This window comes from Eretmochelys imbricata, chromosome 2, assembly GCF_965152235.1.
Source record: "Eretmochelys imbricata isolate rEreImb1 chromosome 2, rEreImb1.hap1, whole genome shotgun sequence".
NCBI classification, from domain to species: domain Eukaryota; kingdom Metazoa; phylum Chordata; order Testudines; family Cheloniidae; genus Eretmochelys; species Eretmochelys imbricata.
The window spans coordinates 223,179,796-223,193,722 of record NC_135573.1 but is presented as its reverse complement, the minus strand read 5'-3'; the positions used below and the strand labels follow the sequence as shown (position 1 = coordinate 223,193,722).

Here is a 13,927-nt window from a genome sequence, read left to right as displayed (position 1 = left end):
AAATGAAGTTTTTTCCTCATTTCACTTCAACTCATTTTTTATATAATGTATGGTTTTCTCCTCATTCAGTTAAGAGATCTTAACTGTATCTGTACACACATATGAGCACTGTTAAGAAGTGAAGTGCATGAAAGTCAGGAAATACAGCTGAGACATAGCAACTATAATTCTGTCCCATTGGAGCTTTGTTTCACAAGAGCAGCCTTTAATATCAAGATCAACATTTTCAAAGATGGGTAGAATGGGGGTGCTGACAACAGGGCACCTATGATAGAATTTCCTGTAATAAGTGTACATATTTAAGGAAGGGCTGTGTGTATGCTCGCGCGCAGCAGAGTTGTGTGCAGGTTTTCTGGTGGCTCAACTCTTGAGACCTCTTGGAACCTGTGCCTTTCAAATCTTAATGTTGGAAAACAATGTTTTTCATCTAATTTAAAAACAAAAGCAACAAAAACCCAAATTTGTCAGATTAAATTAATGCAGTGTTACGATTTATCTGAAAGCTGTCGTGAACTCATCGAATCCTACTACTGTGTGATATTCTGTTAATGTGCAAATAACTGATATTAACAAAATTACTTACCTTGTTGTGATTGCTCCATGTGTGCACAGACTGCATATAAATTGGAGTCCTTTTTATGAATGTTAATAGCTTTGCTGTTTTAAAGTCAAATTTCTTCCAATGTGTGAAAACTATTTATATGCTAATGGTAAGTGCTATTCTATGCCTCTAAGAGCTTTAAGCCACTTTGTGCCCTCCTTATGCGGGGCTTCTTTTCGATCTGCAGAGGCCCCCAAAGGAAATTATAAAGCTTTATGGCTACCTAAGTTAATGCAGTTTCCCTAACATGGCCCTCTGGCTTGCAAGGGGGTCCTTGGATGGCATCTTTATTGTGTCTGCAGTGGGGGAATCCTTCCTCGGTAGTATGCTGGTTTAGGAGTGCCTCTTTACTTGCTCTGGCCCTTTTATTTGGCATAAAGATGCTAGAGCGAGATTATCACCCTAAATATGTAAATGTTCCACCCTCTCTCCCCCCCCCCCCCAATGAACAAATCATTCTCTTATTTGAAGTGTTGTCACCTATGTCACACCTGGACAAACAGAGTAAAATAGCAGAGTAGAAGGCTGCTAAGCCTTCCCTCCTGGGTGTGTGTGTGTGTTTAGAGGGAGGATTGGTAACAGATGAGAAGTTGGAATTAGCAAAAATGAGAGACTTGCTGCATAGGAAAGTTTAGTAAATGCTCCTCCTGTGGTAAATTTCAGAGTAGCAGCCGTGTTAGTCTGTATCCGCGAAAATAAAAGGAGGACTTGTGGCACCTTAGAGACTAACAAATTTATTTGAGCATAAGCTTTCGTGAGCTACAGCTGAATGCATCCGATGAAGTGAGCTGTAGCTCACGAAAGCTTATGCTCAGATAAATTTGTTAGTCTCTAAGGTGCCACAAGTACTCCTTTTCTTCCTGTGGTAAGACAGTCCAGTCCAAGCTTTCCTTTCCTGGCTAGAATGCCATACTTTTTAGCTGTTGTTCTGATGTGGTATGTGAAGTTGTAAACCCCAACCTGTCTACATCCCTGGAATCAGGTGGTGAGGAATGTATTGCTGCACTCCAGGTGACCCAAGCAGGCTACAGCAACATGCTTGCATGCTTTCCTTTTATCCCTCTTCTCTGTGCCCTCTTTGTTAAGCTGGTTGCCTCCCTTGTGTCCTTTTCCCATGCTATCTTCACACAACTCTCAATTGCTAAATCCCTTTCCTGATACTAACCCCCATGCCTTCTGCCTTTTCTAAGTCTCTTTTCAAAATCCAGTACTTTAATGAAGTTTATAAACTACACCCTCTTAAACATTTGAAATAAAATATAAGGAAAAATAATTGATACCCTTAAAGACTTCAGTCTCTCAAGTAATCACATTCTTATTGTGCTTTCCCTCATCTTTCTCCATTCCTTGTTTTTTGTCTTAACTTAGGTTGTAACCTCTTTGGGGAAGGTACTTCATCTGTATTGCCAAGAATCATGCATAGCTATTGTACAGGAGAAGTGCTAAACAGTAAATATGTTCTCTTATCACTGGCCAGTGCCTTAAATCCAAAAGACCGGCTGTTCTAAAATTAAAAAGGCTGTTAAAGGCTTAGTTTGGTCAGCTCAGTTAGGTATGAAACCCCCCATCCTCTCCCTAAATTTTGAAAGAAAACAAGAAGGCTTATTCTGCATGTCTTCATTCGGAAGAGCACACAAAACACCAGAGCAGACATTTTTTCTGATTTACCCTCTCAGTCCATGTTTCACAATATTACTTATTTCCAGTGGACAAGAAAGAGCTATGCATATCAGTACCCAAGGAAGATTCACCTGGATGGATGGAGAACTGTTCTTGTTAATCTCCCCTCCCTATTGAGGCTTCTCCCAAGCATATCATTGAGAAGGAAACTTGACAGATTCTTAAGAGGTCTTTTGAGGTTTTTTTACTTCCTCTTGGCTTTCTGTACATTTACTGTACTATGCTAGATCATTTATTGAATATCATTTACAACTGCTTTCTGCATCTGGCAGCTGAAAGTGCCCTGGGGAATTATCACTTGATAGGTTCAAAGCATTTATACGTCTGATCACATTTCTCTAGAAGTTGTAGGATCAGCATTTGAGGATTTTGCCCTCAGAGGTTTTTGAGTTCTGGATAAAAGTAACTATGCCAGTTTACAAAGACCATGCAACCTTGGTGCTTTGGTCTTATGTAGATACATTATGAAATGCTGAAAGATTTTCTACTCCCTTTCTCTTCTACTTAAGAGACACTCAAAGTACTTGATGCTGCTAAGATGTCCATCTGTCTCCCTCTGTTCTATTGGCTATGCTGATTGCAGCTTGCAGAGCTTTCTGGATGGAATATTGCACTGGAGGCTGGCTTGCCTAAAAAAATTAAATTTGTGACTCTTTTCTCTCTATTCTGACAGGTGCCTTTGGGGGAAACCCCATTAAGCAAGCTTCTACCAACCTGGCAGAAATATAGCTATTCTACATTGGCCACTCATGAGATGAGAATGGATGTTTGTTCATTGTCCATAGTCAGGAGGAGATTGCTCACCAGCTCAGCTAAAACTGTTTCCAGGGCACGCTGTATTCAAATGGAAACACTTCCTATTGCTGTACAAATCCCGTCAAGTTAGAGAACAGCATTGTTCATGTGGAGAACAATTTTATTTTTTTTCTTGTAAAAAGATATTCCTCTGCATATGTCACTTTCTAAAGATACCCTATCCTTAATTGGTATCCGATGAAGTGAGCTGTAGCTCACGAAACCTTATGCTCAAACAAATCTGTTAGTCTCTAAGGTGCCACAAGTACTCCTTTTCTTTTTGCGGATACAACACGGCTACTATTCTGAAACCTATCCTTAATTGAGTATTTCAACATAAGTTATCTTGTTTTCTGTTGGAACTATTTTTACCTCTGTGGTATTTTTAATCAGAAATAATTTTTACTCTGTTAGCTTTACATTTTTCATGCTTAGTCTCTGCCAAAGATGAATTTTGTTAAATATTGTTAGTGCTTTTAAATAGTTAGTAATTTGCATGTTATAAATGTCAGATGTAGGGAATAGATGGGAATAGTTGACTTATACTTTCTCAACCTACAATAAAAGTTCTATGCAAATCGAAAGTGTGCATGTCTAAATGCATCTGTCTTCCCACTAAACTTTATATATCAGCATCTTCAGGCCCTGATCCCGTAATTTAGGGTGACCAGATGTCCCGTTTTTATAGGGACAGTCCTGTCACTCCCCTCCCCCCCATATAGGTGCTTATTACCCCCCATCCCCGTCCCGTTTTTTCACAGGTGCTATCTGGTCACCCTTCTGCAATTTGATCTGTGCTCAGGAACTTCTGTGCCCATTAATTTCATTGGGACTCTGTGTACATGCAGGGGTTCACTTTTGCAGCTCAGATTGCAGGATTCAGCACTGTTAGCTCATAAGCTCCTGAAGGCAGAGGTGGTGGTGGTGTGTGTCCTCTGTATCTGATACAATGGAGTCCTGATCCTGATTGGAGTCTCTGGATACTACTGCAATATAAATGTGCTACAATAATTGCACTGTTTTTTTCATTGCAAGTGCAAATACAAACGGATGCCAACCGGCTAAGCCAATGGAGCGTCTCTTCCATCATAACTATAGTGTTACTAGTGTAACTGCACTAAACTTTGCACTGTATTTAATGGCAGATGAATGGTTTTAGAAGGATAGCATGGATTATAATAGTGACATGATGTTACACAGACATACACTTTTTAGAACAGCGATCTGCTGTGAAACACTACTGTGAGTTATTAGTTTGGTTTTAAACACAATGTAATACCAGGATTTTATTTTCTTACTAGTGAATTGAATTCAAAACTGCAAGACACTTTGGAACAAATAGAGGTAAGAATTAGTGTTTGGATTTTTATAATATGTGAATATTTTTACATTTCAAAGTTTATTGTGACTTCCTAATTCAAATATTTTGGCATTAGCAGTTATTGTACATAAGAATTACTTTAAAATGTTATCTCTGTAATGCTTTAGACATTGTAGTTCATATGGAATTGCGTGCACAGAGTTAAACCCACAGTAGTATGATAGCTATACTTGTGGGCCCTATATTTAATTAAAGTTTATGCCAGCATTTAATTTTAAAGCAGTCAGAAAGGAATGGAGTTTATCTGGGATATGGCATTCTATATACTTTGTGGAAAGTCAGGTTTGTGAGTAGATTAGAAGCAGCTGTAGTATTTTTTTTTTAAAAGTTTTCCTCATGGTCCTTTTTATATTTCACTTCAGTCTAATTAAAACCTCTACACAACTTTCCTTTTTTTTTTTTCCCTTCTAGTGATAGGTTTCTCCTCCATGGTCTCATTCTGTGTGGGAATGATTAAAATAGTTGTTGGATTAATGTTGCTTTTATTTTTCCCTTTTAACACAGGCTAGGCATATCTTTTTTTTTCATTCAGATTTCACATTCCCACTTCTCTTTCATTGATTCACGGTTTCTGATTCCTACCTGACAAGATTCTTATTAGCAACTAACTTTTCATCTTGTGATAATCCGACTGAACAGATTTTGAATTAATTTGCTGAAAGGGCTGCATGCACCTCTACATCCTTCCTCATTGCTCTGTAAAGTAAATCCTGCCTTGTATTAAATTCTGCTGAAGCAGCAGCAATTTACAGGTAGTTCATGTTAACACTCAAGCTCTTGATTGGTTTCAGAGTAACAGCCGTGTTAGTCTGTATTCACAAAAAGAAAAGAAGTACTTGTGGCACCTTAGAGACTAACCAATTTATTTGAGCATAAGCTTTCGTGAGCTACAGCTCACTTCATCGGATGCATCCGATGCCGATGAAGTGAGCTGTAGCTCACGAAAGCTTATGCTCAAATAAATTGGTTAGTCTCTAAGGTGCCACAAGTACTCCTTTTCTTTAAGCTCTTGATTGTTCAGGATACACAGGTGACTGAGAGATAGACACTGGAATGGATTTTAACTGGTAGACTTTAGTAGCTTAACAGTGGGTAGGGATGGTATATGCTCACCCATCTCTCATACCAGGCATTTAACTGAGTCCCGTGTGGGGTTACTAAGCTCTTACCAAATCACCGGTAACTTGCGGTGGACCTCTTTGCCTATGTCATAAATATAAAGGGAAGGGTAAACCCCTTTGAAATCCCTCCTGGCCAGGGGAAAGCTCCTCTCACCTGTAAAGGGTTAAGAAGCTAAAGGTAACCTCGCTGGCACCTGACCAAAATGACCAATGAGGAGACAAGATACTTTCAAAAGCTGGGAGGAGGGAGAGAAACAAAGGGTCTTGGTCTGTCTATATGCTGCTTTTGTCGGGGATAGACCAGGAATGGAGTCTTAGAACTTTTAGTAAGTAATCTAGCTAGGTATGTGTTAGATTAGGATTTCTTTAAATGGCTGAGAAAAGAATTGTGCTGAATAGAATAACTATTTCTGTCTGTGTATCTTTTTTGTAACTTAAGGTTTTGCCTAGAGGAATTCTCTGTGTTTTGAATCTAATTACCCTGTAAGGTATCTACCATCCTGATTTTACAGAGGGGATTTCTTTACTTCTATTTACTTCTATTTCTATTAAAAGTCTTCTTGTAAGAAAACTGAGTGCTTTTTCATTGTTCTCAGATCCAAGGGTTTGGGTCTGTGGTCACCTAAGCAAAATGGTGAGGCTTTTTATCCAACATTTCCCAGGAAAGGGGGGGTGCAAGTGTTGGGAGGATTGTTCATTGTTCTTAAGATCCAAGGGTCTGGGTCTGTAGTCACCTAGGCAAATTGGTGAGGCTTTTTACCAAACCTTGTCCAGGAAGTGGGGTGCAAGGTTTTGGGAAGTATTTGGGGGGAAAGACGTTTCCAAACGGCTCTTCCCCAGTAACCAGTATTAGTTTGGTGGTGGTAGCGGCCAATCCAAGGACAAAGGGTGGAATATTTTGTACCTTGGGGAAGTTTTGACCTAAGCTGGTAAAGATAAGCTTAGGAGGTTTTCATGCAGGTCCCCACATCTGTACCCTAGCGTTCAGAGTGGGGGAGGAACCTTGACACAGGGTCTACCAGTGAAATTTCAGGTCTCATTTATCTGTGGGAGCTGACCCTTTTAGCCTTTATCCACATTGGATAGTGGCCACAAGTTGCAACAGACTGCACATTTCTATATTCCCTTAATATTAGAATTCCGAATCCTAGTTGTCTTTACCCCACCAGTGCTTCCACAATGCTGTGAGGAAGGTGAAAACCCATTGGACCTTAGCCAGTTTGGCCCAATGAAAGAAAATCCTTTCCTCATCCCCCAAAAACAGGCAATTGGTCATACCCACAGTATCCTGGAAACACAGCTCACTATCTAGAACTACAGGGTGGGAAGGCAGGACAGCTGAAGAGGCAAAAGGCATCAGCAGTCTAGCGAGAAGTTTTTAAATTTGTTTTTTGGGGGAGGCAATCAGCTACAAGTCTCCCTTCTCCCCCTTAGCCAGTCACTGGGATACAGCAAACTTGAGGAGAGGGGAAGACTAGCACAGGCATTTTGGGGCAGGTATTCTTCTCCCCCACTGGGAGTGGTGCATCCCCTTTTTGGTCCAACCAGCAACATTCTCTCCCTCTCCCCCCGGCCTGACCTGTAGAGATGTGAGCATCATTTTTCAGGCACAAGCTTTCTCCCCTTCACCTCCATTTTTGGGAACAGTGCATTCTGCCTGTGGTCTGACCAGATGTCCCTATCTCCCTTCTGTCCCTGTTCAAGAAAGAGAAGTCCTCTTTTAAACACTGGAATTAGCTATGTCATACACATTGCAAAGATTAACATAAGGTCAGCCTGTGCTTCATGGAGTGTTTTATATTATCAATTATTTGAGAATATAAGAACTCTTGTTCAGCTGGTTAATCTTTTAGTAGTGGCACTTTTCAGTTGTTGAGTGCTTCTGTTTCTTCCCATGCATTTTGTCAGTCTGCTACTTCAAAGCACAATGTTAGGTTCAAAATTTGCCTTTTTCTGAATATTTATTTTCTGTTACCCAAGTAATACTTAAGACAACTATATCTGGAGGATAAGAGAAAAATTCTCTAATTTTTTCATTTAATTTACATTGTGCATTTGATAGCAATCTGTGCTTAGTCACTTTGACTCTCTCATGTTCCTGCTTTGTGTGAATCTTTCACACAGAAGTAGGGGAGGGAAAATTATTGTATTACACACAAAAAAGGAAAGTGGGGTTTAAATCCACAAAAATTGGTTGGGGAATTGCAGAAGTTGTAGTAGCTGAAACTATATTCAATTTATTTTGTATTCACTCTGGTTCTTTCTGCTTCGAGGTCAGACTAGATGATTGAATAATAGTCCCTTCTGGCCTTAAAAAATAAAACAAAAAAATCTATGAATCATATCCCCCATGCTCTTAGTTATGGTCCCAATCTATTTGCCTAGCCCATTCCAGTCTCCCCTTCTGCTCCCTGTCCTCAGTCAGTATTCCTCCATCCCAGCTCTCAGTCCTAGTTTCCTTCCCCCTTCACCAGCCTGAAAATCTCCATTCCAAGTTGTGTATTCCTAGGCCTTTTGTCCCAGTTTACTCCCATCCGAACCTGGCATCCAGCTCTTGTTCCTTGTGCATTTGAATCAGGCAGCTTCCTTCAGAAGGCTCTCTGGGCATCAGCAGTGTGAAGTACTGAGAGTTCAGGAGAGACACGCTTTAAGTTCTGGATTCTGGCTGCAGTTGCAGAAGAAGTCCTGTTTGGTCCCAGGCTGGAGCATGCTCAGTATGGATGGAATTTTTGGAGTTTTCAGCTGTGAAGCTGTAACAAGTCTCTGTGGAGCATGTACAAATTGCGATTTATTTTATTTATTTATTTTTAAGGCTTATAACTTGGCCAAATTTGGGTGGATTTTCATGGGTATGGCAAAAGGCACATGCCTGACATGAAGACCTCTGCCTGCCCCTAGAAAATTACAAGTCCCTGCTCCACAGTATTGGACAGTAGAGCTTTTCAAAGAAGTCTCCAGAATCTTTTTAACATGAGCAAAACAGCATATTTTTCACTAGCCTCAAACTTAGACATGGCTAAGCCATTTTGGCTGAAATACTGAGGCAGTCACCTGGCCTGGCAAATTTGTGTCTAACTAATTAAAGTTTATCAGAGTTAAGAGTTGAAAACATGGACTTACAATGGGAAGCGTCGGGCTAACTTTACCAGCCCCTGTAATAAATATGGATTAAAACCTCATAGTGTAATAAAATAACTCCTTGGTTCCTTTTATTGAATGTTTAACATTTACTTCTTTAATTAAATTAGGAACAATTAGATGTAGCCCTCTCCAAAATATGCAAGAACTTTGATATCAATCATTATACCAAGGTGCAGCAGGCTTACAGACTACTTGGAAAGACACAGGTTAGTACTTATTCTTCATATTTTATAAAGAAAATAAATGCTGCCACAATATTAAGTTGGCAAGGACTACCTTGGAAACTTATTTATTGACAGCGCTCTATCTTGTTGCATATGTGTTTATAAAGACTTTAGCAATGCTCATATTTGTTGTGATCGGTTGCATGGTAATGCAAAATGTCGTTTCTGGTCAATATGGAGCTGTTGTAGCCATTCCATACTAGAGGTTGCAGCTGAGTTTAAACCCAGTTTATGTAACTGTCTTGCCGATCTAAAACCTTGGATAGGATTGCAATACTCTTTTGGTTAAGTCACGTTTCATTAAGATATACGGTAGTTACTGGAGAATCATGATAACAGGGGGATCCAGTTAACTCCAACCTGGATAGTAGAGGTCGGAGTGATATATATATATCACTCCGACCTCTACTATCCAGGTTGGAGTTAACTGGATCCCCCTGTTATCATGATTCTCCAGTAACTACCGTATATCTACTCTCCAGTAACTACCGTATATATATATTTTTTAAAGAGCTCAAGGAAAGTAGGAGCTAGGACTGAGGATGTTCTGGAGAGACCTTAGTAATAGACAAGCTTGAGGAGGAAAGTTAGGCTGAGGTTTGTATTGTGGTGTTGGTGTCTCTGGGTTATCAATAAAACAGCCCCCCAGGGAAGGGGTAGTTTGGACACTATCTCAGGATCTCTGTGTTCTGTTGAGGATGAGGTAAGGACTTAGCCCAGGTTTTCCTGGTCATGGATTTGTTGATTTATCTGGCAATGTGTGAGGCCTGGTTGACCTTAGAATGCTAATTTTTTAACAGTGCTTTCATCCATGTGGATTTGCTCTTTTCAGTGCTTTTGTTGTTGTGGCAACAACATAATTTTTCAAGTGTATGTAAATTGTTTTTTGGTGCTTTGGTTTTGGTCCTATTTTATTTATTAACTTAAAGCATTTTTCAAAAGTATTAAAATACTCCAAAATAAGCAGTTGTGTCAGGAAAAAGATGGTAATCTGTAAATTTTTTTTAATGTATTTGGAAGAATCAACTCATTTATTAAATACAAGGCTTTAAAAGTATATAGAACCCAAAGTATAATGTATGATATGTTGGGAAATGTCAATAAGCAAATTAATCAAACATACGTAAATAATTAAACATTTTTTAATGAATGTGGCTAACTTGTGAGAGTTTTCTGATCAACAGAATAAAACAGTGAGTAGTATTTTAGACCTTACATACATCGTAAAGCAGGAACTTTTTTTCTTAACTGACATTACTGATACTTCAGTATTGGCTATATTTTTATTTGAAAGATGTCAGTTCTAGACATGTCCTGAAACACACTTCAGTATATGCAGAGCACAAAATGAAGTCTCCCTATTTTAATTGCTGTTCATTTTGGGTAACTTTAGTACCAAACCTTTTTAAGGCCTTAATTTTTCATTCTATTTAGATTATGTAATTCAAGCTAGGTTTAGCGGAAAATGCTCCGATTGATTATTTGCTTCTCTGTTCTGTATTTGGAAAGAAGCAGAATGACATTCGTATCTTACTCTCTTCCATCAGTAACTGGGGAGGAAGATAAAAGGCAACTATTAACTTTCACTCAAAAGTGTTTAACTTTATCTGGTCCTGTGGAGTTAAGAATATTAAAAGAATGGCTAAGGAGCTCTCTGAAACGTTAATTTTTTTGTTTAGTTTTTTTCAGTCCTTTGGAACTTTCAAAGTGTTCCAAGATTTGTTTAAAAAAAAAAACAATGTTTTACCAATATTTAAAAAGGGTAACGGGAAAACCCAGGAAACTATAGGGCAGTTAGACTGATCTAGATCCTAGGCAAAATCATGGAAAAACTGATAGGGGATGCAATCAGTAAAATATTAAAGATGTTAACATATTTAATGCTACTCAATGTGTTTGCGTGGAAAATAGGTCTTGCCAAACTAGATATAATTTTTGATGCGATTACAACTTTGGGCTTGTAAATATAACTGTGTTAATGTAATATACTTAGCCTTCTGTAAGGCATTTGGCTTTGTCCTGCATGATCTGATAAAAAAAAATAGCATTCTGCAAAATCAATGTAATTCACATTAAATAGATTAAAAATAGGTTAGCTGATAAATCTTTAAAAAGATTGTAAATGGGAAATAGTAATCGAATGTGTTTTTTTTGTTTTTGTTTTTTTTTCCCTAGTGGGATCCCACAGGGATCTGTACTCACCCCAATGCTATTCACTATCTTTAGTAATGATCTGGAAGAAAATATAAAATTGCTGGTAAAAACTGCGGATGACACAAATTGAAGTGGTAAATAATGATAGGGACTGATGAAATGATAAGACCCACCAAGACTGTATGAAAGGTTTCAGAGTAACAGCCGTGTTAGTCTGTATTCGCAAAAAGAAAAGGAGTACTTGTGGCACCTTAGAGACTAACCAATTTATTTGAGCATAAGCTTTCGTGAGCTACAGCTCACTTCATCGGATGCATACTGTGGAAAGTTTAGAAGATCTTATTATATACACACAAAGCATGAAAAAATACCTCCTCCCTGGTCTCTCTGGTCACGCGATTACAGACATGAAAGTCACTATTTTACAACAAAAAAACTTCAAATCCAGACTCCAGCGAGAAACTGCTGAATTGGAATTCATTTGCAAATTGGATACAATTAACTTAGGCTTGAATAGAGACTGGGAGTGGCTTAGTCATTATGCAAGGTAGCCTATTTCCCCTTGTTTTTTCCTCGCCCCCCCCCCCGACGTTCTTGTTAAACCCTGGATTTGTGCTGGAAATGGCCCACCTTGATTATCATACACAATGTAAGGAGAGTGGTCACTTTAGATAAGCTATTAACAGCAGGAAAGTGGGTGGGAGGAGGTGTTTTTTCATGCTTTGTGTGTATATAATAAGATCTTCTAAACTTTCCACAGTATGCATCCGATGAAGTGAGCTGTAGCTCACGAAAGCTTATGCTCAAATAAGTTGGTTAGTCTCTAAGGTGCCACAAGTACTCCTTTTCTTTTCAAGACTGTATGGTAATGTGAGCTCATTTGAACAACATATGTTTTAACAGAGCCAAATGGTAGGTTATACATCTGGGAACAAAGAATGTAGGTCACACTTACAAGGTGGGTGAATGTGTCCTGTAGAGCAGTGACTCTGAAAAGGACATAAAGGTCTGGTAGATAACCAGATGAACTTAACCAATCAGTGTAATGCTCTTCTGCTTTTCCTTCCTTTTTCAGACAGCGATGGACCAACTACATATGCACTTCACTCAAGCCATTCACAACACAGTGTTCCAAGTAGTTCTTGGGTACGTAGAGCTGTGCGCAGGAAACTCGGACACCAAATTTCAGAAGCTACAGTACAAGGACCTCTGCACAGTACGTGGTAACATAGTTGTCTTACATAGTATTTGCATACTTTTTTCTTTGCATATCACCTTTAACATGTCTCATTTTAAGACTGTGTGTGTGTGTATATTTATATTATGGTTATTAAAATGATCTTAATTTCAGCTGTTGTTACAATCACTTAATAAAATTTGCATGGAGTTAATGAGAGACTAGTTCATCAAAATCCTGTGTGGGTTTGGATTAAGATGATACTTGGTACTTTGAGATTCAAAAGTGTGATCATACACTCAAATTAGTGTTAAAAAAGAGAGACAGAAATTTCAGACCACAAATAGGAGATAAATACTTCATACTTCTGAATTCAGGGCTTGATGTTTACCCACTGAAATTAATAGTAGAATTGCCATTGATTTCAGTGAATTCAGGATCAGGCTCTCAGTTGGAATAGTGCGTAACATAGTGAATTTCACTGAAGGCTTGATCCAAAGCAGATTGAAGTAAATGGGAATCTTTTCTCCTAATTTTGAGTCAGGTCCATAATTCCAGCAAATTAAAGAGACCCATATATGACTTTAATATTGAGATTCAAAAGCCTGATTAAAGGAGGCTTACACAATGTGGTTACAATACATTTTCCTTTAACTAGTATGCTTGCACGTGCTGTGTATCTGTGTATCTCTCACTTTGGAAAAAATTAAAATGTCTTGAACATATGATGTAGAATACTATTCTATTTAAAAAACAGAAAACTAATTATAAGAATTTCCTTTCCTCAAAATATTAAATAAATGTATAACTAGCATCTATTACTGGGAATTTTTCAAAAATATTTTATTAGAAAAAGTGATTATTTTAAATGCTACTTTCAATATACTTTTTATCTTGCTTCATTTGTGATCATACCATTAAACTCTGAGGGATTTCATTACTTTTTGAAAAAATAGTGGAAAATTAGTGAGCTCAGAGGTACTTCAGTTCAGCCAGACATTGACATGAAACTTGAAATTGTGTCTCTAGATTGAAGGTACTGAAAGAAATTTGTGTATCACAGATTGAGCCCTCAAATATTCTCACACTTGACCAAACCTTGACTAACTCAAACTTCTGACCAGCTCCTTCAGTCATTCTATTAAATCGAAGTATAGTAGCAAAAAGATTAAAATTCCTTCACTGATTATTATGCTGCTCTTTCATTTCTTAGAAATGTTCTGGAATTGCTTAGCTTCAACCAGTAAACACTTCTGCATTTAAGATTTTTTTTTATTTTATTTAATAGGACACTCATGTTGATTTCAGGCCCAAAATATATTTTGAAAAGAAGAGTACAGACCCTAAGATCTGTGGTACTGGGAAGCTGATTTTCAAATCACCTTCAGAGGAGAGGAAGGGCTTATCCAATAAGGCTCCAGAAGGGTGGAGTAGAGAAGTGGCAGGGACCAGCAGTGGATGGCATTTCCATTATACAGATAAATTGATGCACAATGTGGTAAAAAGAATGAAGACACCAAATCCCTTGCTCTGTTCACTAAACCAGGCGTTCTCAGGCGTTCTCAAACTGTGTGTCGGGACCCCAAAATGGGTCATGACCCCATTTTAATGGGGTCGCAAGGGCTGGCATTAGACTTGCTGGGGCCCAGGGCC

At 38.5% G+C, this 13,927-nt stretch overlaps 1 protein-coding gene across 5 annotated transcripts in view; it reads left to right on the top strand.

Moving 5' to 3' along the window:
* Positions 1 to 13,927, top strand: part of VPS50 (VPS50 subunit of EARP/GARPII complex) — a 194,419-nt gene that overhangs the window by 54,493 nt on the left and 125,999 nt on the right. For all 5 annotated transcript variants that reach the window (XM_077808090.1, XM_077808088.1, XM_077808089.1 and 2 more), the window contains 3 exons: positions 4,378 to 4,420; positions 8,827 to 8,925; positions 12,173 to 12,313. In XM_077808090.1, the coding sequence (XP_077664216.1) occupies positions 4,378 to 4,420; positions 8,827 to 8,925; positions 12,173 to 12,313 (283 nt within the window). The remainder of the gene's footprint in view (positions 1 to 4,377; positions 4,421 to 8,826; positions 8,926 to 12,172; positions 12,314 to 13,927) is intronic.